Raw genomic sequence first — 27941 nt, forward strand, 5'->3', positions numbered from 1 at the left:
AATAGGAACATAGAAAAAGGTCCAACTCCCATTTTTTGGGACTATTTTAAAGACAGTGTTGCCTAACCGGTAACTCTTCTGGTCAGCTGTGTGTTGGACTCCCGAGAGACAGAGATTACCTCATCCCTGAACACAAGATAGATTTTACCTACGGAGGTAAGTAGGTGCAATATTTCTTTCAGTCTAAAATTAATACATAATATTAAAATAGGCCTGCTTAAATTATGCTATTCTGAATTATATTTATTATTTATATAGCTATTTTAGGAACATTTTTGTTTTATTTACTTTTTTAAAGTTTTTTTTAATTTTTTTATTGGTTTAGGATCATTTAATGTGTGTATAATTTTGCACTTTTGCCACTTCTTTTACTTATTTTTTTTATGAAAAACAATATAATTTTGATGTATTTATAATAGCTAATTAATAGATCTTTTAAAAATAAAATTCAAATTAATTATGGGAATAAAGTAAACAATACAGATTATATGTTCTACCCTGAGTTTATGTTATTTTTTTGAATATAGTGTATTTTGTCTTTTACACTATTTTCCTGTATTGTGTTAAGTGTTCATTTCATGCAGGATTTCATGTAAATGTTTTATACTGTCCTTTACCGTAACTTTTTTAACAATTTTTTTTTTTTTAAAGCCTATTTACGTATATTAAATGAAATGTTATAGGAAGTGGGAACTGGGAATACTAAGAATTATATTATTAAAACATCTTTGATAAACCTATTTAATAATTGAATACATGGCAAAATATTACAAAAATATAGTAAAGGTTTTCAAAGGTAATGCAAATCACCATGTTGTAAAATGCTGAGCAAACTGTTGGCGCTATATAAAACCTGTATAATAATAATAATTCATTGCAACATAAATATCTACTGTTAATGATCCACACACACACACACACACTGTTTCTGATGCAAGAGAATATCAACAATATTAAGCAGAATTTGTAATACTTAACAATTTCAGCTGAATTATTCTAGTCATTTATTGTGGCTGAAATGAATAAATATTACAGATCTTGCTCAATTCTAGTGATATTCTCTTGTATGGAGGATATGGGATCAGGAACGATGTTTGAGGATCTTACAAATTGATATTTCTACTGCAATTAATAATTTGTATTATCTTTGTGGTTTCTGGGACCGCAGTTTATGTTTTTAGTACTATTTTGCTATTTACTGAATTTCTTTTAGTAGGCTTGCTAAAAGCGATTTAATAATTCACTGTGTTCCAATATAACATTTTCTATAAGATGCAATTTAATGTATTCTTGTGTAGACTACGCTGTCTCATTTTGATTCAGCAGAATCTTTTATTGCAGAAGTATACCTATATATTAATATATTCATCTGGGACTCTTGTCATTGTCCTTATATTTATCATTTATTCATTTTTATTATTTATACCCATTTATATGGACCATATGGGACGATTTAGAGTATCCATGATGGGGAAATAATAATAATTGTTCTTCCTTCTCAATACATTGAACGGGGCTCTTGTATTTAAAAAAAAAAAAATGCATACTATAGTAAAACCCTCGGATTGTGAGCATAATTTGTTCCAGAAACATGCTTGTAATCCAAAGCACTTGCATATCAAAGCAAATTTCCCCATAAGAAATAATGGAAACTCAAATGATTCGTTCCACAACCATTTATTTATAAGTCCTTCAATTTATCCCTTTCCCGCCGAGCGTACGCAGATCTGCGTACTCGGCTTCCGGGGGTTATACCGGGATGATGCCCGCACCTGCAGGCATCATCCCGGTACCGTTTTTTGCAGCAGGCGATTGGCTATCCAGCCATAACAACCGATGCGGCTAAAAGCCGCTCGGCTGTTATGCCGGAGGAGCGGGAGGGGACGTCCCCCCCTCCCGCCGCCTCTCGCCGCTGTTACCGGTGCTCCTGCTCGATCGGGAGCACCGATTCACAATCCGACGCCTCCGGCTGCTGGGGAAGAACTGGAACGAAGCCGAAATCGGCTTCGTTCCAGTCTCCTCATCGTAAACACGGAAGCGACGTCATGACGTCACCTCCCGTTTACTCGGCTGCCAATGGCGCGGGTTTAAAAAAAATATCCGGTATTCAGAATCGCCGTTTTCGGCGATCTGAATACATTGAAGTGTAAAGGAGGGGTGGGGGGTCTTTTAGACCCCCGATCCCTCCATAAAGAGGACCTGTCACCACCTATTACTGTCACAAGGGATGTTTACATTCCTTGTGACAGCAATAAAAGTGATCAATTTTTTTTTTTTTTCAAAACAATTTAGTCATTTTAAAATAAATAAAATAAATAAAAAAATAAATTTTTTTTTTTTAAAGCGCCCGCCGTCCCTGCGAGCTCGCAAAGCAAAGAAAACGCATACGGAAGTCGCGCCCGCGTATGTAAACGGTGTTCAAATCACACATGTGAGGTATCGCCGCGATCGTCAGAGCGAGAGCAATAATACTAGCACTAGAGCTCCTCTGTAACGCTAACCTGGTAACCGTAAAAAAATTTTAAAGCGTCGCCTATTGAGATTTTTAGGTACCGTACTTTGTCGTCAATCTACAAGTGCGCGCAATTATAAAGTGTGACATGTTTGGTATCTATTTACTCAGCGTAACATTATCTTTCACATTACGCAAAAAAATTGGGCTAATTTTACTGTTTTGTTTTTTTTTAATCATGAAAGTGTCCCTTTTCCCAAAAAGTAATATATATAATGTTTGGAGGTTCCAAGTAATTTTCTAGCAAAAAATATGGATTTTAACTTGTAAACACCAAATTCCAAAAATAGGCTTAGTCATGAAAGGGTTAAAGTCCATATGAAAAGATTATAGCGATGTGATGGGTTGTGTGACCATAAAATGTCCATCCACAAATGGAAGCCTCCACAAGGGGATTAGAAGCAAAATCCAGCAGGAGCTACAGAGTATTAAAGAGAAGAGAAGAGAGGTCGCCTCTAAGTGTAGCAATATGTTGCTAAGTGTTGTACCTTCATTAAATGTAACGATTTTGCTACACTTAGAGGCGCCTCTTTCCTATTTTATACTCAGTTGTGGCATGACGCTACTTGTATATCAAGACATTGCTAGTATATCAAGTCAAAATGTATTTAAAAATGTTGCTTGTCTTGCAAAACGCTCTCAAACCAAGTTACTCTCAAACCAAGGTTCTACTGTATAGTACTTTTTTTTTTTTTTTTTACAAATTAAGTTATCTCGAGGTTTATTAGAAGTTTAACATTTTTGAGCTGATCATGGTTAATGAGATCATTGTTAATGATTTGGAAAGTTTTATAGATTGGTCTAGTATTCTTGTAAGTAAAATTAGAAGACTTATCATTATTATTATTATTATTATTTATTTTATGTTATTTTATATTTTTTTTAATCTTAACTATTATTATTTTCAATTTTTTTGGAAAGTTTTCTATCGTATAAACTTCTAAAATATATATACCAGTATTATTTTTTTTTTTTACCTTTGTAATCATTTGCATAAAATATTTATTTAATAAACACTTTGTCCCGAATGCATAAATGCAAAGAATGCTGGGCTTTATAAAAAGAAAGCCCAGAATCAGATGCATACACTGCTCGGTGTAGCCTACAAATCAAGATGCTCCCATGTCTGCACAGTTTTCATCATTCCTGTGAGTTATTTAACCTTTTATAAACAACAGCTCCAAAAAAAAAGCTCACAAAAAGCTTGTTCTGCTTGAAGAAGCTGGCTGCACGTATTATATATAAAAAATAATGATAATAATAATTGCAACATTTCAAATTTATGTAAAAAAAAAAAAAGAGAGATTATTTTGTGGGTATTGAGCATAATAAATAAAATATACATTCCTCTTTAGGATTTTCACTTACTAGTGTATTTTATAATTGTCATAATATTACACTATAGGACTGCTTTTTCTTGTAGACCCATTTTTGCTCCTTTATTGAAATTGCCTATATTCACATTTTTTATGTTCATTTTTTTTTTCATGTGTGTTTAATGCTGATTTGCTTATCTTAGCTCCCCCAGTAATTATTTTTATTTTTATATCACCTTACAGCAGAAATGCAGACGGACGCCTATGTAATTCAGGTGAACGGCTCCTCGGTCCATCCTAAAGTCCTGGATGTACATGTCAACATCCAAGGAACAAATGGCATTGAGAAGATCAAAAGCCGAAAACCAAGGTGGTCCATACGGGCATCTGAAATGTCAAAGAAGACGTTTAATCCCATCCGGGCCATTGTGGACACTATGAAAGCCACCCCCAATCCCAACAAGCCAATGATCGCCTTGTCTATAGGTCAGTGTGTCATTTTATTTCCTAGACGTTCTAACAGTTCTCTGGAATACTTGAGCTCTTATGTTCCTCAAATAACAAGCTAATTTTAAAGTCTACATTTACTCAAACTCAAAAATTTCTGAGTCTATTCTACATCATAAGAAGTAAGGTCAGAAAAAAAGATTGAGAATTTCCTGGAATGCACAGAAATAAAAGATTTTTATGATTGGCTGATTCTCAGCCAATCAGGAGTCTTCCTATGTGCCCAATGCAGGTGTAGACATGCTTACATCAGGAGAAGGAATGGGGGCAACTTTGCCAATTTCCTTCTGCAACTTCAATGTCCGGTCACAAGGCTGGGGCAGGTCCTGGATCAGGCTTTATTGAATAACTGATACATTGGGGTTGATATATTATAAGGCAAATAAGCTGTTGACATTACAAGGACGTTTTCTCTTAGCTTGGTGAATGCGGTAAAGCTCTGTTGACTTCCATCATCTAATCATGTGAAAGCAAAAATGTTTTTATTTTTATTTATTTTTTCTTGCCACATTTACTAAGCTAGGAGAAAACTTTCTTGCAAATTTAACAGCCTATTTGCCTTTGGTAAATCAACCTGACTGAATTGCTTCTCCCATAACATTCAACAGGAGCTTGGATAAGGGGGTACAAACAGTATGGGGCCCAATCGGGCAGGGGGTTGCCCAGGCAGCAGGGTGAATCGGATGTAGGCAAGGAAGGGGGATTGGCACAGCGGGGGGAGTAACTACTGGAACTGATTCTCTGTATGGCTCTCTCTGCAGCAGCTGAATGCTGGAAGGAAGGGGTTGGTATATGTGACATATTTATTGGACCCTTCCCTCGCTCTCCATCCTCAAGGATCCTATTGTGTGCTTGCTGGTGTAAAGAAGAGGAGGGAAGCTGGCAGCACTGCAGGGGTGGGCACAGGGGAGCAGAAGGGGTAATTGTATGGTGCACAGGGAATGTGATCTGTGAGGTGAGGGACAATTGCTGGAACTGATCCCCTATATGGCTCTCTCTGCAGCAGCTGAAAGCTGGCTTCTTCTCCTCTGCCTCCCACTGGCTTTCAGATGCTGCAGAGAGAGCCATACAGGGGATCAGTTCCAGCAATTGTCCCTCACCGCACTGATCACTTGCCCTTTGCACCATACAATTCCCCCTGCTGCACCGGCTCCCCTGCAGTGCTGCCAGCTTTCCTCCTCTTCTTTGCACCAGCAGCTGCAAGAACACAGTAGGATCCTTGAGGATGGAGAACAAAAGAAGGGTCCAATAAATATGTCCCATATACCAACCCCTTCCTTCCTTGAATGAACACAATGAGTGATCAGTGCTGGTCACTCACTGTGTTCATTCAAAACTGAAGCATTATATACTGGGTTCATTTTGGGGGGTCCCTGTCGGGTTGGCTGTGTGGGTCCCCGTGGTTTCAGCAGCTCTAACATTAGGATGGTGTAAACGCAATGATCTTGATCTCAATTAAATATCTTTTTTGTTGTAGGAGACCCTACGATATTTGGGAACCTTCCAACTGATAATGAGGTTACCAGAGCTATGAAGGAAGCAATCGACTCTAAGAAGTATAATGGATATGCTCCAAGTATAGGTCAGTGTCAGCCCAAGGTCATTTTTCATGTAGATCTGCTCTTTCACACTTTCTTCATCCGCATCATTTTATATAGACATTTTAAAAACTATTATGCCACGTACACACGATCGGAATTCTTGTCGGAAAAAGCTCTGATGGTTTTCCAGACGGAATTCCGCTCAAGCTATCTTGCCTACACACAGTCACACCAAATTCCAACCGTCAAGAACGCTGTGACGTACAACACGTAGGACGGGACTAGAAAAAAGAAGTTCAATAGCCAGCAACCAATAGCTTTTGTCTCGTAGTTGAATCTGAGCATGCATGATTTTTGGCGTGTCGGAATTGCATGCACACAATCGGAATTTCCAATAGAAAGTTTTTCCGTCTGGAAAATTGAGAACATGCTATCAATTTTTGGCTGGCGGAAATTCAGACAGCTAAGTTCTAATGGAGCATACACGCAGTCGCATTTTCTGATGAAAAGCTCTCATCGGTCTTTTTCTGTCCGGAATTCCGATCGTGTGTACGCGGCATTAGAGTTTCCCTCCATTTAAATATGTTACAATACTGGAAAGTCAGATAATGGTAGGCTGAAGGCCTAATTCATATGTTTCACTGGACATTTGATAAACCCTTAGATTATAATTTATGCAACAATATATTTAGGTTATATTTCCCCCTTTTTACTGTAGGTTTGAAAATTAAAACAGCATCTTATTAGCATCTAAACTGCATCTTTATTATATAAGATAGAACAGAGTCGCACTTAGCTATTATGTATAACATAGAATGTCTGATGATAAACAAACCTCCTAACATATACAGCATAAATTATCTGATGCTAAAAAGTCCTCCTTTTTAGCAAAGAAAAATCTAAAAGCATATACTGCATAAAATGTTTGATACTACATAATCCTCCCTGATAGGGGAAAGTGATGCAAAAAACAGGGTAATGAATGGACCAGAGTGTCAGGATCTTGAAGTTTTAGTCCATATGTAGACTCTCAGACCCAAAATAGTTCCTATCAATCTCCTGTGCAGTTGACACCATATGAGGCCACCACCGGAAGTAAGGAATGCCTTCTTACTAGATACACTGGACCTTTGAAAAGGCCAGTAGCGCTTCTCACTGATTATCCTGCCAGGGCCTTTAGATTGTAATCCGGCTAACGATCCGTGGTCCTGCAGGCGAGGAGCACGGATCGTTGGCCGGATTACAATCGAAAGGCCCTGGCAGAGTAATCAGTCAGAAGCGTTACTGGCTTTTTAAAGGTTCAGTGTATCTGGTAAGCAGGCATTCCTTACTTCCGGTGGTGGTCTCATATGGTGTCAACTGCACAGGAGATTGAAAGGAACTATTTTTTTTTTTCAAATGTAAATTTTTATTCAATCCACAGCAAGGGGGAGAGACACACGTTACAGGTAAAGGTGTGATCAGCAATACAACTATGTAAACCATACAGCAAAAAAACAGCATCCAAAGTGGCTTATCAGTTCCGTCACAATATACCTGTCCGTTTTCAGCTTCCAATTCCCGCTCCGGGCACATACCACCCTGATCTAAGGTGTCGGAAGGGTCAGTGTTAGGGTCTCTACCACTTCACCCCCACGCCTCCCATACAAAGAGAGAGACCTAGCCGATATTGTAAGGAGGGCACAATTGGGGGGAGGGCGAATCATGGGATAGAAGGGGGGAGAAGGGAGGGAGATAGCAAGAGAAGAAGAGAGAGAGGTAGAACGAGGAGACATGGTGGCATACGTGGCATACGGGTTCCCCTAGAAGAGGGGGGGGGGCACTACAGATTTAGAAGATGTCGTCCCTCAACAGAGTAAATAAAGGTGGTCCAAATGTCCCAGGTCTTCTTAAACAATTCTTGTTTGTGTAGTGCAGTGAGGACCAAGTCCTCCAGTTTTCTCACGTCCTCCACCTTCCACAGCCAGTGTGAAATGGCCAGGGGGGAGTTCTGTTTTTGAAAGGAACTATTTATATTATTTAATTTTAATCAATTCTTCACTTGGAAGCACAGTTTCTTTCCCATATACTATCTTTATTATATAAACTGTGTTGAAAGAAAAGGTTGCTATCATTGTTTTCTTATTCATTTGTAGGATATCAGTCAAGCAGGGAAGTAATTGCCAAATTCTACACGTGTCCCGAAGCTCCATTGGAAGCCATGGTAGGTTGGTGGTAGCGAAAACGACTTTGCATGTATGCCAGTGGTTTAGGTGGTCAACACTCATCCAGTGGTTCAGGTGGTCAACCAGTGGTTCAGGTGGTCAACCAGTCAACCAGTGGTTCAGGTTGTCAAACAGTCAACCAGTGGCTCAGGTGGTCAAACCAGTCAACCAGTGGTTCAGGGGGTCAAACCAGTCAACCAGTGGTTCAGGGGGTCAAACCAGTCAGCCAGTGTTTCAGGTGGTCAAACCAGTCAACCAATGGTTCAGGTGGTAAAACCAGTCAACCAGTGGTTCAGATGGTTAAACCAGTCAACCAGTGGTTCAGGTGGTCAAACAAGTCAACCAGTGGTTTAGGTGGTCAAACCAGTCAACCAATGGTTCAAGTGGTCAAACATGTCAACCAATGGTTCAAGTGGTCAAAGTAGTCAACCAGTGGTTCAGATAGTCAACCAATCAACCAGTGGTTCAGGTAGTCAACCAGTCAACCAGTGGTTCAGGTGGTCGAACAGTGGTTCAGGTGGTCAAACCAGTCAACCAGTGGTTCAGGTAGTCAACATCATAAAAGGTGAAAACTCAAAGTCAGTTTTTTTCCTATCTATGTCCCATTGGGTATTTTTCTCCTCAGTCCCTGTCCTATAGACACAATGGGGTTTATTTACTAATGCTTGAGAGTGCAAAATCAGGCTCACTTCTGTATAGAAACCAATCAGCTCCTAACCTCAGCTTGTTCAGTTAAGCTTTGACAGTAAACCCTGAAAGCTGAAGCTGCAACATGTGGAAAGTTTTCTTAATATATAATATAGTTTTAAATATACAAGTTTTTGATGTTTTTGCAGTTTTTCTTCCTAAAAATAATAATTTCTTTTTAGAGGTTTTGGATAAAATGGGGAGGGATAAACACCTTTGTTGGGTTTTTACTGCTATCTGGGAGATTGGAGAAATTTTTCTCATTAACTGTCATGGTGACAAAGAGCAGGTGTGGGAAAATCTGAAAAAGATTTCGATTTCAATACACTTGCTCCAATGACATTTATCAGAGAGGATGTTTACCTGACTTTAGAGAGCTTTACTCATTTTGTATTTTGTCTACAGGACAGGGACTGAGGGGAAAACTACCCAATGGAACACAGATGGGAAAAAAAAGTGACATGAGTTTTCACCCTTTGCTACCCTTTTTTTAAATTGAAAAAAAATATATAGTTTTAGGTATACTTTAAGTTTTTGATGTTTTACAGTGTTCATTCTTAAAAAAGGAACACTGTCAAACATCAAAAATTGAAAGTATATCTAAAACTATATATGTTTTTCAATTTTAAAAAAGGGTAGCAAAGGGTGAAAACTCATGTCACTTTTTTCCCATCTGTGTTCCATTGGGTAGTTTTCCCCTCAGTCCCTATCCTGTAGACAAAATACAAAATGAGTAAAGCTCTCTAAAGTCAGGTAAACATCCTCTCTGATAAATGTCATTGGAGCAAGTGTATTGAAATCGAAAATCTTTTTCAGATTTTCCCACACCTGCTCTTTGTCACTGTGACAGTTAATAATAAAAATTTCTCCAAGCTCCCAGATAGCAGTAAAAACCCAACAAAGGGTGTTTATCCCTCCCCATTTTATCCAAAACCCCTAAAGAAAAATTACATTTTGCATGGACTTACTCTTTAGGACATTGGACAAAACCATGCAAATAATTACTTTCTTCCCCACTGGCCAAATATACATTTAGAACTTCTGGCTTATAGAACTAAGCGTTTGAGTAAGCAAGTCATCCAATATCATTATGTCTTATTACTTTTGGTCCTCTCTGCTCTTAGGATGTTATCCTCACCAGTGGTTGCAGCCAAGCTATTGAACTGGCTCTGGCCGTGCTAGCCAATCCAGGCCAAAACATCCTGGTCCCTCGGCCTGGGTTTTCCCTCTACAAGACATTGGCCTTATCTCTGGGGGTGGAAGTGAAACTCTACAACTTGATTGTGAGTATTTTCCTTCATAAAATGCAAAGCATCATCCATGTATGTATATGTGTTTAATACCAAACTACAGGAGAATGATATTCAAGACATGTTATTGAAGAATCTTGGTTGACCCAGCCAGTACTGGTAGTGGGGGGGGGGGGGGGGGTGATTCAGTTTTTATTTTAAACTTTTTTTAATGGGAAAAAAAATGTTCAGTTGTAACATATATAATTAGCATTTTTCTGATGTCCCCTTACTGTCACCTCATTTAAAGCTGTGGGAGCAACCTTATTTTAGATCTACACTTTTGAGAAAAACATCCTCAGATTCATATTTGGCAGCTGAAAAAAATCACCATTTGTAATTATTTACCTTTGTGGATTTTTTTCCTGTTGTTCCTTTGCAAATTTCCTTTTGGCTAAATAGCGGCTTTAAAAAAAAAAAGGGTGTCTCTGTGCACTGCAATCTGCCAACAAAAAAAACATGATGGTTTTCGTAACATAGAAGTTATCTCCTGTCTGAGCAGGACATCGTCAATGTAAAAACAAATATATGTGAGGTTTGAAGCATTGGTGGGATAAGCCCTGCTCTGACCTTCACAACAAAATTTCCCATTCTAAAAACATTCACAAGAATAGGGTACCCTACCTTGATTCTCCAAAAAGGAAGCAAAGATGGGATCAGAAATAAATTGGTACAAGAAAGTGCTATCTAGCCATGGAAAATAACCTCAAAACTGGAAAATGTTCTTGCATATAATGCTAATTGTTGGAATATGTATTGTCATTTCATCCTTTTTTCAAAAAAAGGTCCAAAAATTGACCTTAGAACAGAATCTCAGAATTATACAATTTGTCATCCAGTTTGGATGATGTTGATCTCTCGTATTGCCCCCATATTTATGATGTCAAGAACATGTAATTAAGAGCCAATTATCTGTGTGGTCACAAATAATACATTTTGATTTATTACACTTTTTAAAATTCACTTTAATTTTTTGGATACGTGGCTGTATATTGAACTCAAGAACCCTCGCGTTTCCATCACTGACATTCTGTTGTGTTTGCAGCCAGAGAAGTCCTGGGAGATTGATCTGAAACACATGGAGTCTCTAGTGGATGATAAGACCGCCTGTATCATTGTCAATAACCCATCCAATCCTTGTGGCTCTGTCTTCAGCAAGAAACACTTGCAGAAAATTATTGCTGGTAAGTCCTGCTGTTCATATCATAAGTATGGAATAGTTAAAGACCCATAAATTGCTGGTGACCATTTGAATCTCTTCAAGACACGCAGTTATTATATTATTGTTATACAGGATTTATACAGCACCAACAGTTTACGTAGAGCTTTACAACGTGAGGGTAGACAGAACAAATACAATACACTTTAATACAGTAGGAATCAGAGGGCCCTGCTCCTTAGAGCTTACAATCTAAGAGGGAAGGTCAAGAGATGCAAGAGGTAATAACTGTGGGCGAGGTGCTGATTGAGAAGATTAATGTACAGTTGTTAGGTGGGGGCCAGATAGGCTTCTCTGAAGAGATGAGTTTTCAGGGATCATCTGAATGTGCATAAAGTAGGAGAAAATCGGAAGATTGGGATCGAGCATTCCAGAGGATGGGAGAGGCTCTGGAGAAGTCCTGAAGGCGAGCATGGGATGAGGTGACAAAGGAGTTTGAGAGAAGGAGGTCTTGGGAGGAGCGAAGAGAACGATTAGGTTGGTATTTTGAGACTAGGTTAGTGATGTAGCTGTATCTTGAATTTAATGTGTTGGCTGAGTGGCAGCCAACGGAGGGATTGGCAGAGGGGTATAGCAGATGCTGAGAGGTTGTGAGGTGGTTGAGTCTGGCAGCAGCATTCATGAGGGACTGAAGTGGAGATAGCCTATTTAGATGTAAACCAATGAGGAGGGAGTTGCAGTAGTCGAGGCAGGAGATGACCAGGGAGTGGATTAGAAGCTTTGTGGTGACATTGGTTGGAAGGGGCGTATCTTGGAGATGTTGCGGAGGTTGAGGCGGGAAATTTTGGATAATTTTGGACATTCGACCACATGGTGCTTTGCTGAATATGTCATTCGAGTAGGGCCACAGATAGCTGAGTTGGAGAATCTCTATGGGTTGAGTAGGACTTTACCAAATCAGTCTTTGCCAAGAAGCACCACCAACAGTTGAGTAGGAAATTAGGTACAAAAAGTAAAGCTTGTATATATATGATAATAGGAATGTATGGATAGACCCTATAGCTCATACGTTGACAAACACTACTACAATAGATGTCACAAAGAAAGGAAGTGATCACTTCCACAATATCGTCAGAATCAGTATTCAGCACCTGATGAAAGTTCTAACCCTTTCTCAAGTCTAAATCTAAAAGTAAAGATTTGCCTGAAGTTTTATCTTAAAGTGATTGTAAGGCTTTAGTTTTTTTTTTTAATAACAAACATTACCTCCACTGTGCAGCTGGTTTTGCACAGAGTTGCCCCGATCATTGACTTCTGGGGTCCCTCTTGTGGATCCTCCTCTTATCAGATAACCCCCTAGGAGAAGCGCTCTCCCAGGGTTTACCTTGCAGGTGCGCTACCGAGTCCAGCATTTGCATCGATAGACATGAATGCCGGACTCGGCACCGCCCCCCGGGGGCCCCCATCATTGGATTTGATTGACAGCAGTGGGAGCCAATGGCTGTGCTGTTATCAATCTATCCAATCAAGAGCCGGGACCCCATGCAGAGAGGGACAGCGCATCTCTGCCAAGTAAATGAAGAGGCTCAGGTAAGTAAAACGGGGGGGCTGGGGGGGGGGGGCGGTCACTGCCAGAAGATTTTTCACCTTAATGCATAGGATGCATTAAAGCGGGAGTTCCGCCTTCTTCTTTTTTTCAGCAGCAAGTCACGCTGCACAATACGTACGGTCCCTGCTGTTACTGGGACCCGTGTGTTTCCCAGCAGACAGCGGGGAAGTGGCATAAATACCCATCGATTCTGCGGCTATCTAGTGGGTGCAAATACCTGTATTATACAGGTATCTGCAACCCCCTCCCCTCTGAAATTGTGACACCGGAGGGGTGCAGGGTTCCAATTAGCGGAAGTTCCACTTTAGGGTGGAGCTCCGCTTTAAGGTGAAAAAACACGAGGGTTTACAACCCCTTTAAAACTCAATGCTTTTCAAAGAATACATTGTTTGTAATCTTAGTTGTGTTTTTTTTTTACTTTTATGTTTCATAAAAAATTGCTCTGAGATAATTTTACCCAAATGACTTTACAGTGGCATCCAGGCAGTGTGTACCTATCCTGGCTGATGAGATCTATGGAGACATGGTGAGTTCACATGCTTTGGGGCAGATCCGGGGAATTTTTTTTAAATTACCTGTTGTCATTGTACACATTTTCTTGTATAATGAAAGCAAAATGCAGTTTTTTTTTATTTATTTTTTTTAATGAAAAATGAATGTCAGTTATTGTAAACCGACATAGTAATAGCTGTTGCTATTTAGACTAATTTAAAAATGAAGGTAAAAATTAAGGTGTATTAAACAAAATTCTAAATGAGCGAAAACATATTTTGAGAACTAAAACTAAAATCTTGCCCAAATGTCCTTTTGCTTGTTTGTGCGTGGACCGTACACCCTTATATGCTGAAAACAATAGAAATCTTTTAGGAAAATCTATGACCCTATGATGTTTGACAATCAATTTTCGGAGCCAAAGAAGGAACTGAAGCATCTCTCAGGCAATGATATCCCAGATAGCAAGGATAACTTACCACAAATGTGTGGCAGTGTTGAACTGTAATGCCCCCGTACACACGGTCAGATTTTCCTACGGAAAATGTTCGATGGGACCTCGTTGTCGGAAATTCCGATCGTGGGCTCCATCACACATTTTGCATAGGAATTTCCGTCACACAATATTTCAGATCTGGATCTCAAATTTTCCAACAACAAAATCCGTTGTTGGAAATTCCGATCGTGTGTACACAATTCCGATGCACAAAGTTCCACGCATGCTCGGAATCAAGCAGAACAGCCGCACTGGCTATTGAACTCCATTTTTCTTGGCTCGTCTTACATGTTGTACGTCACCGCATTCTTGACGTTCGGAATTTCCGACCAACTTTGTGTGACTGTGTGTATGGAAGACAAGTTTGAGCCAACATCCGTCGGGAAAAAATGGACCTTGTTTTCGGAAAATCCTATCGTGTGCACAGGGCATAGGTCTGTTAAGATGCTGCACATTTTCACTGGCAAGTTGTACACTTGCAAAGCACTTGAAGCACAAGTTCTAGTTGACACTCTTCCAATTTGTAGAAAGATTTGCATTGGCAAGTCTCTAGCAAGAGTAAAGTTGCAGTGGTGAGTCTACAGCAAGAGCTCTGCGAATCCACAGAATGAAAATTCAGCCACAGTCACCCCCTGTGGTGGGATGACTGTTGCACAACATAACTGAACTATAACTTGCAGCAGACTTGCAGAATGTTTGCAAAGAAAGTTGATCTGGAGTCATGCAATGCGGACTTGCTGCAATTGTGCAACAAACTTGTGAAACCTGGCAAGTCTAGCAATAGCTTAAAGGGGTTGTAAAGAGAATTTTTTTTGCACAGAGTGGCCCCGAACCTGGTCTTCTGGGGTCCCTCGGCGGCTGTCTCTGTTTCCCCTGCAAGTTCTTTGCACGTTCAAGAGGGCTCCCTCACATGGTGAGAAGCACTTGCGGGCGTGCTCCCGTGATACAGCCGGCTATAGATGCTCACTGTATCACTGGGCCCCGCCCCCGTCATGTCATTGGATGTGATTCACAGCAGCGTGAGCCAATGGCTGCGCTGCTTTCAATCCATCCGCTCTAGCCAATTAACGGCCGGGCTGAGCGGCGAAGAGGATGTCGGAGGTGAGCACGGGACTTTTCGAGGGGTCAGGTAAGTAAAACAGGGGGGCTGGGGGGGCCCGGCACTGTCAGATGTTTTTTCACCTTAATGCATAGAATGCATTAAGGTGAAAAAATGTTTACCTTTACAACCCCTTTAACAAGTAATTTTCAAACTTGCAGCACAGCTACTTGCTGTCTGGGATGCTTCTCCAGACATAAATTAGCTACTTTACAATGAAGTTTGATCTATCACGTAAAGTTAAAGTGGTTGTAAACCCTTTTTGTTGATTTTTACCTATAGGTAAGCCTAGAATAAGGCTTACCTATAGGTAGTGGAAATATCTCCTAAACGTGCGCCGTTTAGGAGATATTTCACTTGTAGTCCGGCGATGTCCTCATGTGCTGTTAAGAAACGGACCACCGCGCCGTTTCTTCCCCCAGCGCGTGCCGGGAATGACGCACGCACGGCAGTGACGTCACGCGCCAGTCAGGGGTATACTTCCTCTTTATGATGCAAGATAAACCCCTGCTGGGACGAAATTTGCAACCTTCATTGCATAAACTGCTGTGGCATATGAAAAAATATATTGCAGCAATTGGTGAAGCAATGGCTGCCCACCATAGTGCCACCTAAAAGAAAAATAATAAATACCGTCAAAATTATAAACCCATTTATGCTAAGGATTGAATAAAAACACATTTTAAAAATTAGAAATTGATTGGTCCACACTATTCCAGAGACACATTCATATTATGGGTACCTCATCCCCTAATATTATAAGAATATTATATTCGGGAAAAGGGGAAAGAAAGAGAGGGAAAAATGCAACAGGGGATTTTTGTGCGGTACAATTTACAAAAAAACAAAATATTTATAAAAATTCATTAAATTTTATTTCAGATATATTAAAAAAATTATGTCAAGACATTAATCACGACTACACAGATAGTACAAAAATAACAAATTCATAACTACAAAGTGTGAGGGATCCTAAAAATATTAGTTGATTGCACTTCTTCCCGACATGTTTCGCTGTATGCTTCTTCAAGGGAGTGTGCAACTAGCAGTAACATAAGAAAGAGATTTTTTTATATATATATGCATATAAAATATACAAATACATGAGTCAATGCTGTACAAAATTTATAATGCATAATGTTCTCAATATGCTTGGGCCAATTTTTAATATATCTGAAATAAAATTTAATGAATTTTTATAAATATTTAGTTTTTTTGTAAATTGTACCGCACAAAAATCCCCTGTTGCATTTTTCCCTCTCTTTCTTTCCCCTTTTCCCGAATATAATATTCACATTTTAAAAATTGCCAGGAGAAGGAGAACTAGGTCCCGTGACCTGTCAATGTCAAATGACTGGCCTCTCCTCCAATCACGCATTATGCAGACAGAACTTTACCATTGCCTACATTAATACATGGGACATAGAACGTGGGCAATGGTAGGGAGTAAATACTACAGTGTCTAGCAGAGACTGGATAGTGATATCCTCCCTTCACCATAAACCCATCCCATCAGTGCACCTGACCTGACATATTGTAAACCTAATTTGTATCCTACCTGGCGTTCTCCTTTTTTTTTACAGGTAGAAATTTGATTGGAAATTAATTATTTTTTTCCATAAAAAGAAATCCTTTGCAGGTCATTTTAATGCAATCAATTTTAGAAAACTTTGCTGCAGACTCTTACATGCTTCCGGTCTATGGATACTGAAATAGGCCATGCCAGTATGAGCAAAGCAAAGGTTAATTTAACCCAAAGAAAAAATCCTTGGCACGCCAGTGCTATGCAGAGATATCAATTTCCAATGTACATTGCGTGCTGCTTTACCGAGTTCCGTCCCTTCCCGCCTAACGCTCCATCCAGATGTCACAGTGACTTTGCAGTTTGCATGTTTCTTTGATGTTGTCTTCTCTTGGCACGGATGTTCAGTTGTTGGTCTCCTAAACACTTTCAGATGTCTTCACATATTTATTGCTCAAAATAACCGACCGTGTCCTAAACCATCCAGAAAACATTACCTTCTTCTTACCGGATTGCACAAAGACAATAGAACTAAATAATTTCACAGCCAATGCCAATTAACACAATTTTATTTTGTGTTTTTATTTTTTATTTTTTTTCACTGCAGTACACAGCTAGCAGCATTAAAAATAGAATTTATGCTAAAATTGGATCACATAATATCATTTACCTAAAACGATATGCTTTAATCCTTTTCCTTTTTTCGTTTCAACAGGTTTTTGAATATGATGCCTTCAAGGCTCTAGCACCACTGAGCACTAATGTCCCAATTTTGTCATGTGGTGGCCTTGCTAAGCGTTGGCTGGTGCCAGGATGGAGGATGGGATGGATTTTAATCCATGATCGGAAAGACATTTTTGGCAAAGAGGTAACAATTTAAACCTACAGCTGTAATATAATTGCATTTAAAGAACTGATAAACTTATAATGCGATTAACCGTTCTGTAAAATAGACTAAGAGTTTGCCAGCATAAATGTAAAATCAGTCCTAGAAGAAGCCTGGTGCCCACCCAGCCTAAAATGCTCCATCTATAAATAAAATATGACTTTTGGAGTGAACCGACACCATTATTATGAACTAAGGTACCATATCAAACAGAAGCTATTTTGAATCCAATATCCAAAAGATGGGAATTGTCAGTGCATTAGCCTAGAATTTTATGGTAAACTGTAAACCAATAAGTCCTGTCAAATTACACTACATGGCTAAAAGTAAGCGGACGTCCTTCTAAAATATTGAATTCAGGATTCAAGTGAAGGGTACTTTTAATGCTACAGAATGGAAACATATTTTAGGCAAATGTGCCCTTCCAAACTTTTGGTAACAGTTTGAGCAAGACCCTTTAATGTTTGGGTATGACTGTGCCCCTACGCACAAAGCCATAAAGACATGGTTTGATGAGTGTGGTGTGAAGGAACTCAAATATCCTGTACAGAGTCATGACCTCAATCCTACTAAACCCCTTTGAGATGAATTGGATGGCAGGTCTTCTCAACTAACATCTCCACAAAGACATGGTTTGACCAGTTTGCTGTGGGTTAACTCGAGTGCCCTGCATAAAACCCTGGCCTCAACCATACTGAACACCTTTGGGATGAACTGGAACAAGCCAGGTCTTCTCAACCAACCTCTCAAAAAGGCATGGTTTGATGAGTTTGGTGTGGAGGAACTTGAGTGTCCTGCACAGATCCCTGGCCTCAACCCTACTGAACACCTTTGAGATGAATTGGGTACCAGGTCTTCTCAACCAATATCTTCATAAAGACTTGGTTTGACCAGTTTGGTGTGGAGGAACTCATGTGTTCTGCACAGAGCCCTGACCTCAACCCTATTGAACACCTTTGTGATAAATTGGAATTACATTTGTGAGCCAGGTTTTTAAATCCAATTATTACCAGGCCTTATAAATGTTCTTTTAACTTGGGCACAAATTCCCATAAACACACTCCAAAATCTTGAAGAAAGTCTTCTCAGAGGAACAGAGGCAGTTATAGCTTCAAAGAGGATTCCTACTCCATATTAATGATAATGGAATTGGAATGGAATGTCCAACAAGCTCATATAGGTGTAATTGCCATGTGTTTACAAACCTTTGGCCACAAGGTTAGTCGTTACCGTTACATACTTTTGAAATATCCACAAATATCCAAAAAAGAGCATTGTGTCCACAGTAGTAAAATGTTATGTGAAAATACCATAAACACTTATATTTTTTTGTAGATCAGAGAGGGCCTTGTACGCCTAAGTCAGAGAATTCTTGGTCCGTGCACTATCGTCCAAGGAGCACTGGATCACATAATCAACAGGACTCCTCAGCATTTTTATGACAACACCATCAACTTTATCAAGGTATTTCCCATAAAAAGGCACTATCTGTGTGTGTATGTGTGCCTTTTATTTTCGAATGTGATATTTATATTTTAGTTGAAAATATAAAATCTAGGCTACAGCTACATATCTCTAGCATCCACTTATGTCAGAACAAGCAACAATGATTTGCCAAGAATATCTAAAATGACCAAATGCCTGGGGCTGTTTGGTGTAGTCTGATAACAGCCACAAATATTAGGACAGGACCCACATAAATAACAAAACAGTAGGCATGTACGGGTAAATTGGCATCTGCCCAAAAGTGGTAAATATAAAGTCCAATAAAAGAAGTCCAAGAGCAACCATGGGTTGATCGACCGATCAACTTGGGTAAATTCAGCCTTCCTACACATGGTTTGAATCTCAGCCGGTCACCGCTCAACCAGTCAAGATTCGACCTGTCTATGGCTGGCTTAAGAGTGCATTTCTCCTCACATTGAGTTTGTAATTTTACTAAAATTTCCATGGATGGCAGCATTACATTTAGGAACATTTTTAGTGGATATATTAGTGTGTGTAGCATCCAGAGCATTCATCATCCTAGGTTTGCTTTTCCTAAATGGCCAGAGGAGAAGACAAGGGCCACCAACTGCCCAGGGCATAGAAGAGACAGGTGGGTCATACCCATTTTAAATTACCCAACAGTAACACCATGGAAATTTTGGTAAAATTACAAATTCTTTCTGACATTTGTCACTGGAACGTGGGACGCTTTATCCCACCTCCTAATACACTTTCTGTATTACTAGGAAAAAAACAACAACAATGGAAATGGTTCAGAATCAAAGAAGTACAATTAAAAGTATCTAATCCACAAATATTTTAGATAGAGAAGGTTTAGAATCTCTATCAAGTTTACATTTTTCTGTGTCCACGTCGGAGAAGTTCACCCTCTTTATTTTGTCCTGAGAGCCACCATTACTGAGAAGAAATTGTATTAGGAGGTGTGAGGAAATCTTACTATAGGAACATCTGTTCAGTGACAAATGTCTAATGCCTTGTACACATGGTCGGACTTTCCGATGGAAAATGTTCGATCAGACTGTGTTGTCGGAAATTCTGATCGTGTGTGGGCTCCACTGGACTTTTTCCGTCTGAATTTCCGACACACAAAGTTATAGATCAGGGATATGCAATTAGCGGACCTCCAGCTGTTGCAAAACTACAAGTCCCATCATGCCTCTGCATCTGGGTGTCATGCTTGTGGCTGTCAAAGTCTTGCAATGCCTCATGTGACTTGTAGTTCTGCAACAGCTGAAGGCCAGCTAATTGCATATCCCTGTTATAGATCTTGTTCTAAAATTTTCCGACAACAAAATCTGATCATGTGTAGACAATTCCGAAGCCCAAGTGCCACGCATGCTCAGAATAAATTACGAGATGAAAGCTATTGGCTACTGGCCTCTTTATAGTCCCGTTGTACGCATTCTACATCACCTCGTTCTGAACGATCGGATTTTCCATCAACTTTGTGCGACCATGTGTATGCAAGACAAGTTTTGATGTCGGAATGTCCGACCGTGTGTACAGGGCATTAGAATGCATTTCTCCTCATATTGGAAAAAATTCATAATTTTACCATAATTTTCATGGTGTTACAGCTTTTAAAAGGGGGTATGACCTCCTGTCTCTTCTACACCCTGGCCAGTGGCTTTCCATTGTCTTCTTCTCTGGCATTTTAGGAAAAGCAAGCCTAGGATGATGAATGTTCTGGATGCCACACACACACATATATATATATATATATATATATATATATATATATATATATCCATCCAAAATTGTTCCTTCTAAATGGAATGCTGCCATCAATAAAATGTGCGTTTTTTTTTTTAACAGCTGCAATATTGGGAAATAGGTCATAGTTCTGCCCTGTAGTATGATCTCCTATCATCCCACCTACTTCTCTTTACTTTGGCTTCACATCATTTGCAGTCAATAGTTTTCTGGAACATTAACTGACGTCCATTCTTTCTTGTGTACTCTGTTTTTTTGCAGTCTAATGCTGACCTCTGCTATAATACCCTCTCCACCGTCCCTGGACTCTGCCCTGTGCGACCGGCAGGAGCCATGTATTTAATGGTAAGCAGATTATTGGCTAGACACCCTCAAATTAATGGATACCCCCACACTTGGTAAAATTCCAGACCTCGTTCAGAACGTTCTCTAAAAAAAATGAGTTACATGGGGTAACCAATTAAACTGTAAGCTTTAACTAAACAACATTTAGTTTTAGTCATGTGCAATTTGTTTCATTTCAAATTTGTTTTTTAACTAATTTAGACAAATTGTTAATATGGAATCATCTGAATTAACGAAAAAACGAATTTTTCTGAATATTTGTAAAATCGAAAATTCTAAAAATTTGTTAATGCGGAAGTTGGAAAATTCGAAAATTCGAATATTCGGAAATTTGTAAATTCGGAAGTTCGAAAATCCGAAAACCTGAAAATTCGAACATCTGAAATAATAACTAACTATTAAATTATAGGTATTGGAATTTCCTTTTAAATTTGGGTGTTAGTGAACGTAACGAATACGAATTTATCTGGAGTTACAAATTATCCAAAATCACGAATGCAGTATCTAAACACATGGAATGTAACAAATTAATAATAATAAATAATAATAATAAAAGCTTTTTATTATTATTATTTATTATTAATTCGATCATTTCCATTTGTTTAGATGCGGAAATTGCTATTTCGTATAATTCCTAGTTTCAGATAAATTTGTAACAGCCAAATTTGAAATGAAATTCCAATACCTATAACTTAATAATTAGTTAGATAGTTACTTAGTTATTATTTAGAATTTTGGGATTTTCTTTCCTATTTTCAGTTTTTTGAATTTACGAATTTTCAAGTTTACGAATTTACAAATTAAAAAAATTGCAATCATAACGAATGACCTGAAAAAAAGAAAATAAAAAAAGAATGAAACTAAAAGGAAAATGAATTAATTTTTTGGCCGTGCACAAGTCTATTTGTTTTGCTAAAGCATTGTGTATCATATACAACCAATATATTTTTTTAAATAAAATTATTTTTTAATTATTGTTGTCATTTGCATACTAGTACATTATGAGAGACTTACCTACAAACGGAGCCCTCCAGCACTGGGCTGCCTCAATCACCGGCGGCATCCATTTTAACCCAGTCTTCTTTCCGGGTTCCCAATCTTTGGACACTTTATTGGCCGGTGTGCAATGACGTCGCTCCCACGAATGCGCATACGATTCACCTTTGCACATGCAAATGCGTGACCCAGATCACATTACTGCTGATAGGTGGGGGCATTTATAACAGAAGAAACCTCTAGGGTCTCTTCTGTTATAAAAACCCTGCCTGTTAGTGGATTTTGGCATGGAGGCATTTACCACTTTAACAATCAACCACTTTAACAATCCTGGGAAAACTAAAAATCAGTTCAAAACATGTGTTCACTATGGAACCCCTCACCCTGCATGGGTTAGCATTGCTCAGTACTCCAACCTGCTTCTTTTGTTGACACCAAGCACAACCCAAGCAAAGGCGACACATATCCCCCAGACCTGACATCCTGTACAGGGGAAACAGAGAAAAACACATTGGTGTCACAGAGGGAAGAAATAATTGAACATCTCCTGAATGGTGTGACAGACAAACAAATAACAACCTGACACAAATATTAAATATTATATTGTCTAGAGCAGTGGTCTCCACACTGTGTTGCTTGTGTTTATCTGGCTCTTGGTGCTCTATTTCATCCACTGTTACCAACAATAGGGCATAATTCCCCCCACTGACACCAATGAAGGGAGCACAATTCACTAACAATGGGTCCCAATGACATTAATGATGGGGTGCAATGCCTCCCAATGGCATCAACGATGGGGCCCAATTCCTCTCAATGACACCAACGATGGGGCCCAATTCCTCCCAATGACATCAGCAATGGGGCCCAATTCCTCCCAATGACACCAAAGTGGGGCCCAATTCCTCCCAATGACACCACCGATGGGGTCCAATGACATCAACAATGGGGCCCAATTCCTCCCAATGACAGCAACGATGGGGCCCAATGACACCAACGATGGGGCCCAATTCCTCCCAATGGCATCAATGATGGGGCCCAATTCCTCCCAATGGCATCAACGATGGGGCACAATTTCCCCCAATGAACATCAACGATGGGGCCCTATTCCTCCCAATGGCAGCAACAATGGGGTCCAATGACATGAACGATGGGGCACAATTCCTCCCAGTGGCAGCAATGATGGGGCCCTATTCCTTCCAATGGCAGCAACGATGGGGCCCAATGACATGAACGATGGGGCACAATTCCTCCCAATGACAGCAACAATAGGGCCCAATGGCTTCAACAATGGGGCCCAATTCCTCCCAATGGCATCAACGATGGGGCCAAATTGTTCCCAATGTCACCAACGATGGGGCCCAATGACATCACCAATGAGGCACAATTCCTCCCACTGACACCAATGATGTGGTGCATTTGCTTCCACTGAAACAAACTATGGGGCATTATTTTTGTTTGGAAAGTTTGGAGATCCCTGGTATAGAGGTAGGCTTTAACTGGCTTAGGTGAGACCTGTCACTTGAGTACCAGGAGGCAGCTAAGACGTGAAGCAGACAAAGGATAAAGTGTGCTGAAGAAATCAGAGTATTCACGCAATGTTTGCCTAATTATAGCCTAATTTGTTTCTTGTATTCTTCTGTTTACTTTGTAGGTTGGGATTGACATGGAACACTTTCCAGAATTTGAGAGTGATGTGGATTTCACGGAAAGAATGATATCTGAGCAGTCTGTCTTTTGTCTTCCAGCTACAGTAAGTCTTTAGAGACTCAATTCTTAAAGAGGAACTCAACTTTCTTTTTTTTGTTTCATAAAACTCCTCTTTCATAAAAATTGCGTAGAACTTGTCATGGGTATGCAAGTCATACTGCAATTTTAAGTTATTAAAAATCACCATTTCCATTTCAATGTATACAATAATTTTACAAAACTCACCAAAAATTTAAGATGGAGTCTCATCCACTACCCTAACCAAGCAATCACTATGCTGGTTGCGACACAACACAATTTAGAAGCCCCATATTTATCTGAATCCAAGAGCATGTGGCAGGCTGGGTCCTGAGATATGTGGACAGTGGACAATGAGTAAAAAGGGGTTTAAACTTTTACTTTAAGAAAAAAGAAAGAGAATAGGTGGGAGGGGATGTAAGGGAGAGATTGAGCTAAAAAGGTGAAGAAACCTTCAAACCCTCCTAACCCCAGCTATGTCCCTAACCTAAACCCTAATCCTAACCATAACCATAATCCTAACCCTAACCCCCTAACCCTAATCCTAACCATAACCCTTTACCTTAACCCCTAATCCTAACCCTAATCCCCAAATCCTAATCCTAACCCTAGCTCTGTCCCTAACCTAAACCCTAATCCTAACCATAACCCTGACCCATAATCCTAACCCTAACCCCCTAACCCTAATCATAACCCTAGCTCTGTCCCTAAACCCTAACTCTAAACCCTAACCCCTAATCCTAGCACTATCCCTAACCCTTAACCCCAACTATAACTCCATAAATCACCATAAACCTAACCCTAGCTTTTTTCCTAAACCGTAATCTAATCCCCTAACTCCTAATCCTAACCCCTAAGCCTAGTTCTATCCCTAACCCTAAACCCTAACCCTAATCCCCTAACTCTAACCCCCTAATCCTAGCTCTATCCCTAAACTCTAACCACCCAACCCTAACCCCTAATCCTGACCATAACCCTAACCCTAACTATAAACCTGACCATAACCCTAAGCCTAACTATAAAGTTTCGGGAGGAACTACATCAGCTTAGAGGGGGCAGAGGTGTACAAAAGTAACAAAACTTTGCTTGGAAGTTTCTTTATTCTTTAAATGTTGCTTCCTTTAAACCAGTTGTAGCCACCAGTGGGGAGTTCTGAACACAGCGTACACAGCACCCCCACTAATTTTCTGTGATTGGTTGTCTACTTTTCCCAGCATTGAAAAATATCAGCTGGAATCCAATTAGCTCTTCTTGTAGTATTTTTAATAATCAGTGAATTGACTGCATACAGTGATGTCTCCAACCCAAAACCAATACAGTTAATTCACTGGTTATTAAAAATATTACAGAAGAGCTAATTGGAGTGCAGCTGATATTTTTTTCCTATTTTCAATGAAGAGTGGAGATGGACTGTGATGGGCAACACCCAGGTTGTCCATGTGCAGGAGAGGACAGTTTTGAGCGGAGCTATGAATAGTTTTGAGGAAGGGAGTTAGAAGATATTACCTCACAGCTGGACTTGTCATTTGATATTCATGTTCCTTTTTATATTTGTGAGTATATTGTTTTTTTGGATCCAACTAATATTTATGGTGACAATGCACTAGGCGTGGTTGTTTTTTGCAGCTATGGATCTGTGTGTACTTTCCCCAGCAGTTATTCTCCTATTATAACGCCAGGGGGTGATTAGATAACCCCTAGCAGGCAGACCCCTTCCACTTAGCACTCCAACCTTAATTGGGACATCTCTACCACAACCACCGACATCCTTGTAATTCTTTATTCAATTTTCTTTCTAGTGCTTTGAATATCCCAACTACTTCCGGATCGTGCTCACCGTTCCAGATGAATTGATGGTAGAGGCCTGCCGGCGCATTCGGGAGTTCTGCCTGGAGCATTACCAGGGTGGAGAGGCCGTGCTGGACCTGGAGTGCGACAAATAGCAAGACATTCTGTATCCTCACCATGTGAGGTGTTCCTCAATGACTCCATCACCCATTTCCAGGCCTGATACATTTCGTCTTCATCGAACTGTTAGAAAATGAATTTCCAATACTCCATGACAAAAGATGTTTTAGTCTTTAGTCTTCGAAAGGACAAAAGAACGTATTATGTTAAAAACAAAATGGAGGTATCTCTATACATGGTAGCAAGATATATATATATATATATTATATAACTTTTTTTTTTCTAAACAATTTTGATGAATAGATTTTGATTGACTTAGAGGAGAGTTTCACAGTTTTATTTGTGTTTTTTTTTTTTATATTTTTTATCCTTGGCCAATGCTCTTATCCTTAGGTCAGTGGTCATCAACCCTGTCATCAGGGCCCACTAACAGGCCAGGTTTGCTAGATAACTGAAATACACCACAGGTGATATAATTTGCTGTTCAGTGATTGCAGTATTCTTGTCTGCATCTCCCCAAGGTAATACATAAAACCTGGCCTGTTAGCTGCCCCCCCCCCCCCCCCCCCGAGGACAGGGTTGATGACCACTGCCTTGGGTCATCTTCAGGATCTGCAGTGATCTGTAGACAGTTCAGTTCTATTCTCAACCTGCTGAGACTGTAGAAATCAGATGAAAGCGGTCTAATGTATATTGGAACCTACAAGGTTCAAGAACAAAGACACGTGGCCCTAAAGTGATAGTAACTTAGAAGAGTTAGGGCAGAAAATGACCAATGGTCCATAAGTCTGGTCCAATTTTTTCAGTATAGATCTACGTTTACCCCCAAGCATGTTTGAACACGCTTACTGTTGACTGACTCACTACCTCTACTAGATTTCTATTTGCCAAGATATATTTACTTCTCAGCTTTGGGTTGCCCAATCTGACCTAGGAGGACTTGACGTCTTATAACTTTGGCCTCATACAGTTTGACGACTGTTCTTTTACAGTGATGACACCCCTTGTTTTCTTTACAATCATCTAGCCTTGCATGTTCCTCAACCCAGAGTTTACAAACCATGAAAGGATATCCATACCCATAAACAATATACAAGCCGACCGGCGTTCATGTTGAATAGAACGGGCGCGGTTGAGATTTGGTGGGTCATTGGTTCATGGTTAAATAACACCCAACCTGTTCAGAGATGTTCTGAAAGGTTGGAACGTTTTAATTAAACCCAAGGGTTTTTGTGCCCAGAGTTCAGCTTTAAAAAATAAATGTAACCGACCGCAACATCACGTTTATGGTTACTTTAGCAAGCAGCCCCTTGCTAAAGTAACTATATTGCATTTGTCATGACAGCTGCTGTATAACTAACAACATCCTTTATCAACCAAAGCTCTTAAATTGCGAACTCCCGCTAGAACTCTTTTTCACATTTTGGGTAGAGAAAGATACTTGATGTGATTTCTCTACCCAAAGAGAAAGGGAAGTAATACTTTAATTGTTGCCCATGTCCTCCTGGGTGACATTCACTTTCACAGGAACTAGGAGAGAGGGAAATTCCGGGAAAATGGCTAATAGGGGTTTCAGAAGATTGCCTCTCCCCTCTTGCTGTGTCTCCAGAACAGGAAGTGAGTGGAAGGCATAAAAATAGAAGTTCTTACAGATCCCCACTCTGTCCAAAACTAAAAATAATTAACTCTAGAATGGAGCTCCATTTTTAACTATATTGTGATTTCTGTATTATTTTATTTTATTGAACATTTTCAGAGTTAGATGTAAAAAAGAAAAAAAAATCTGTATTTTATGTCACTTTTTTTTTTTATCCTAACCAAGTTATGCTACCGTAGTATGTAGTTCTCATGTGTATTTCCTGCTAGCGATATCTTCAAAGGTTTCAAATGGAAAAGTATTTATTGCAAAAGTCTACCTTTTTTTTTATTTTTGCTCGCAGTTTTGCTTACCAACCCATCATGGAGTGAACTGTATGAATATAATTTTATATGTATTATTTGATATAGTATTATTTACAGTATACTTAATGTAACCATTTCCATTTATATAACATTTTCTGAATGCATGCTATTTCTGTATGATATATTTCTATTGTAAATTAAATAAGTTATTGTTTTTTTTTGTATTAATAAAGATGATTTAAAAAAAAAATGGTATATTGTGTTAATTGATAGGGTACTGCCCTCCACACTGTGTGCAATTTGAGATTGTGACTGAGAGTAGCAGGCTTTCCTTAATGTTGACTTGAACTCAAAAGGTGGAGGTTTGTTATATATATATATCCTTTGTACCTTGTGTTTTAAAATACACATTCTTTTTTTTTTTTACAAAATGTATTTTGTATCTTTTTTTTAATATATAGATATACATATCTATATATCTGTAGATCTATATATATATATATATATATATATATATATATATA

General features: G+C 39.3%; 1 protein-coding gene across 2 annotated transcripts; it reads left to right on the forward strand.

Moving 5' to 3' along the window:
* Window positions 1-27667, forward strand: TAT (tyrosine aminotransferase). 2 transcript variants are annotated; one of them, XM_077452312.1, is made up of 12 exons: window positions 1-156; window positions 4072-4314; window positions 5813-5917; window positions 8012-8079; window positions 9892-10050; window positions 11102-11240; window positions 13298-13350; window positions 17149-17301; window positions 18655-18783; window positions 20803-20886; window positions 23534-23632; window positions 25407-27667. In XM_077452312.1, the coding sequence occupies exons 2-12, from the start codon at window positions 4077-4079 to the stop codon at window positions 25548-25550; spliced, it is 1371 nt and encodes a 456-aa protein (XP_077308438.1). In that variant the 5' UTR covers window positions 1-156; window positions 4072-4076; the 3' UTR covers window positions 25551-27667. The 2 variants fall into 2 exon arrangements, with proteins under 2 accessions (XP_077308438.1, XP_077308447.1); XM_077452321.1 differs by having other exon boundaries at window positions 59-156; window positions 4075-4314.
* Window positions 27668-27941: the final 274 nt, after the last annotated feature.

The sequence above is a fragment of the Lithobates pipiens genome, unplaced genomic scaffold (genome assembly GCF_037356315.1).
Source record: "Lithobates pipiens isolate NorthernLeopardFrog02 unplaced genomic scaffold, aLitPip1_a1.2 Scaffold_10, whole genome shotgun sequence".
Lineage (NCBI taxonomy): Eukaryota > Metazoa > Chordata > Amphibia > Anura > Ranidae > Lithobates > Lithobates pipiens.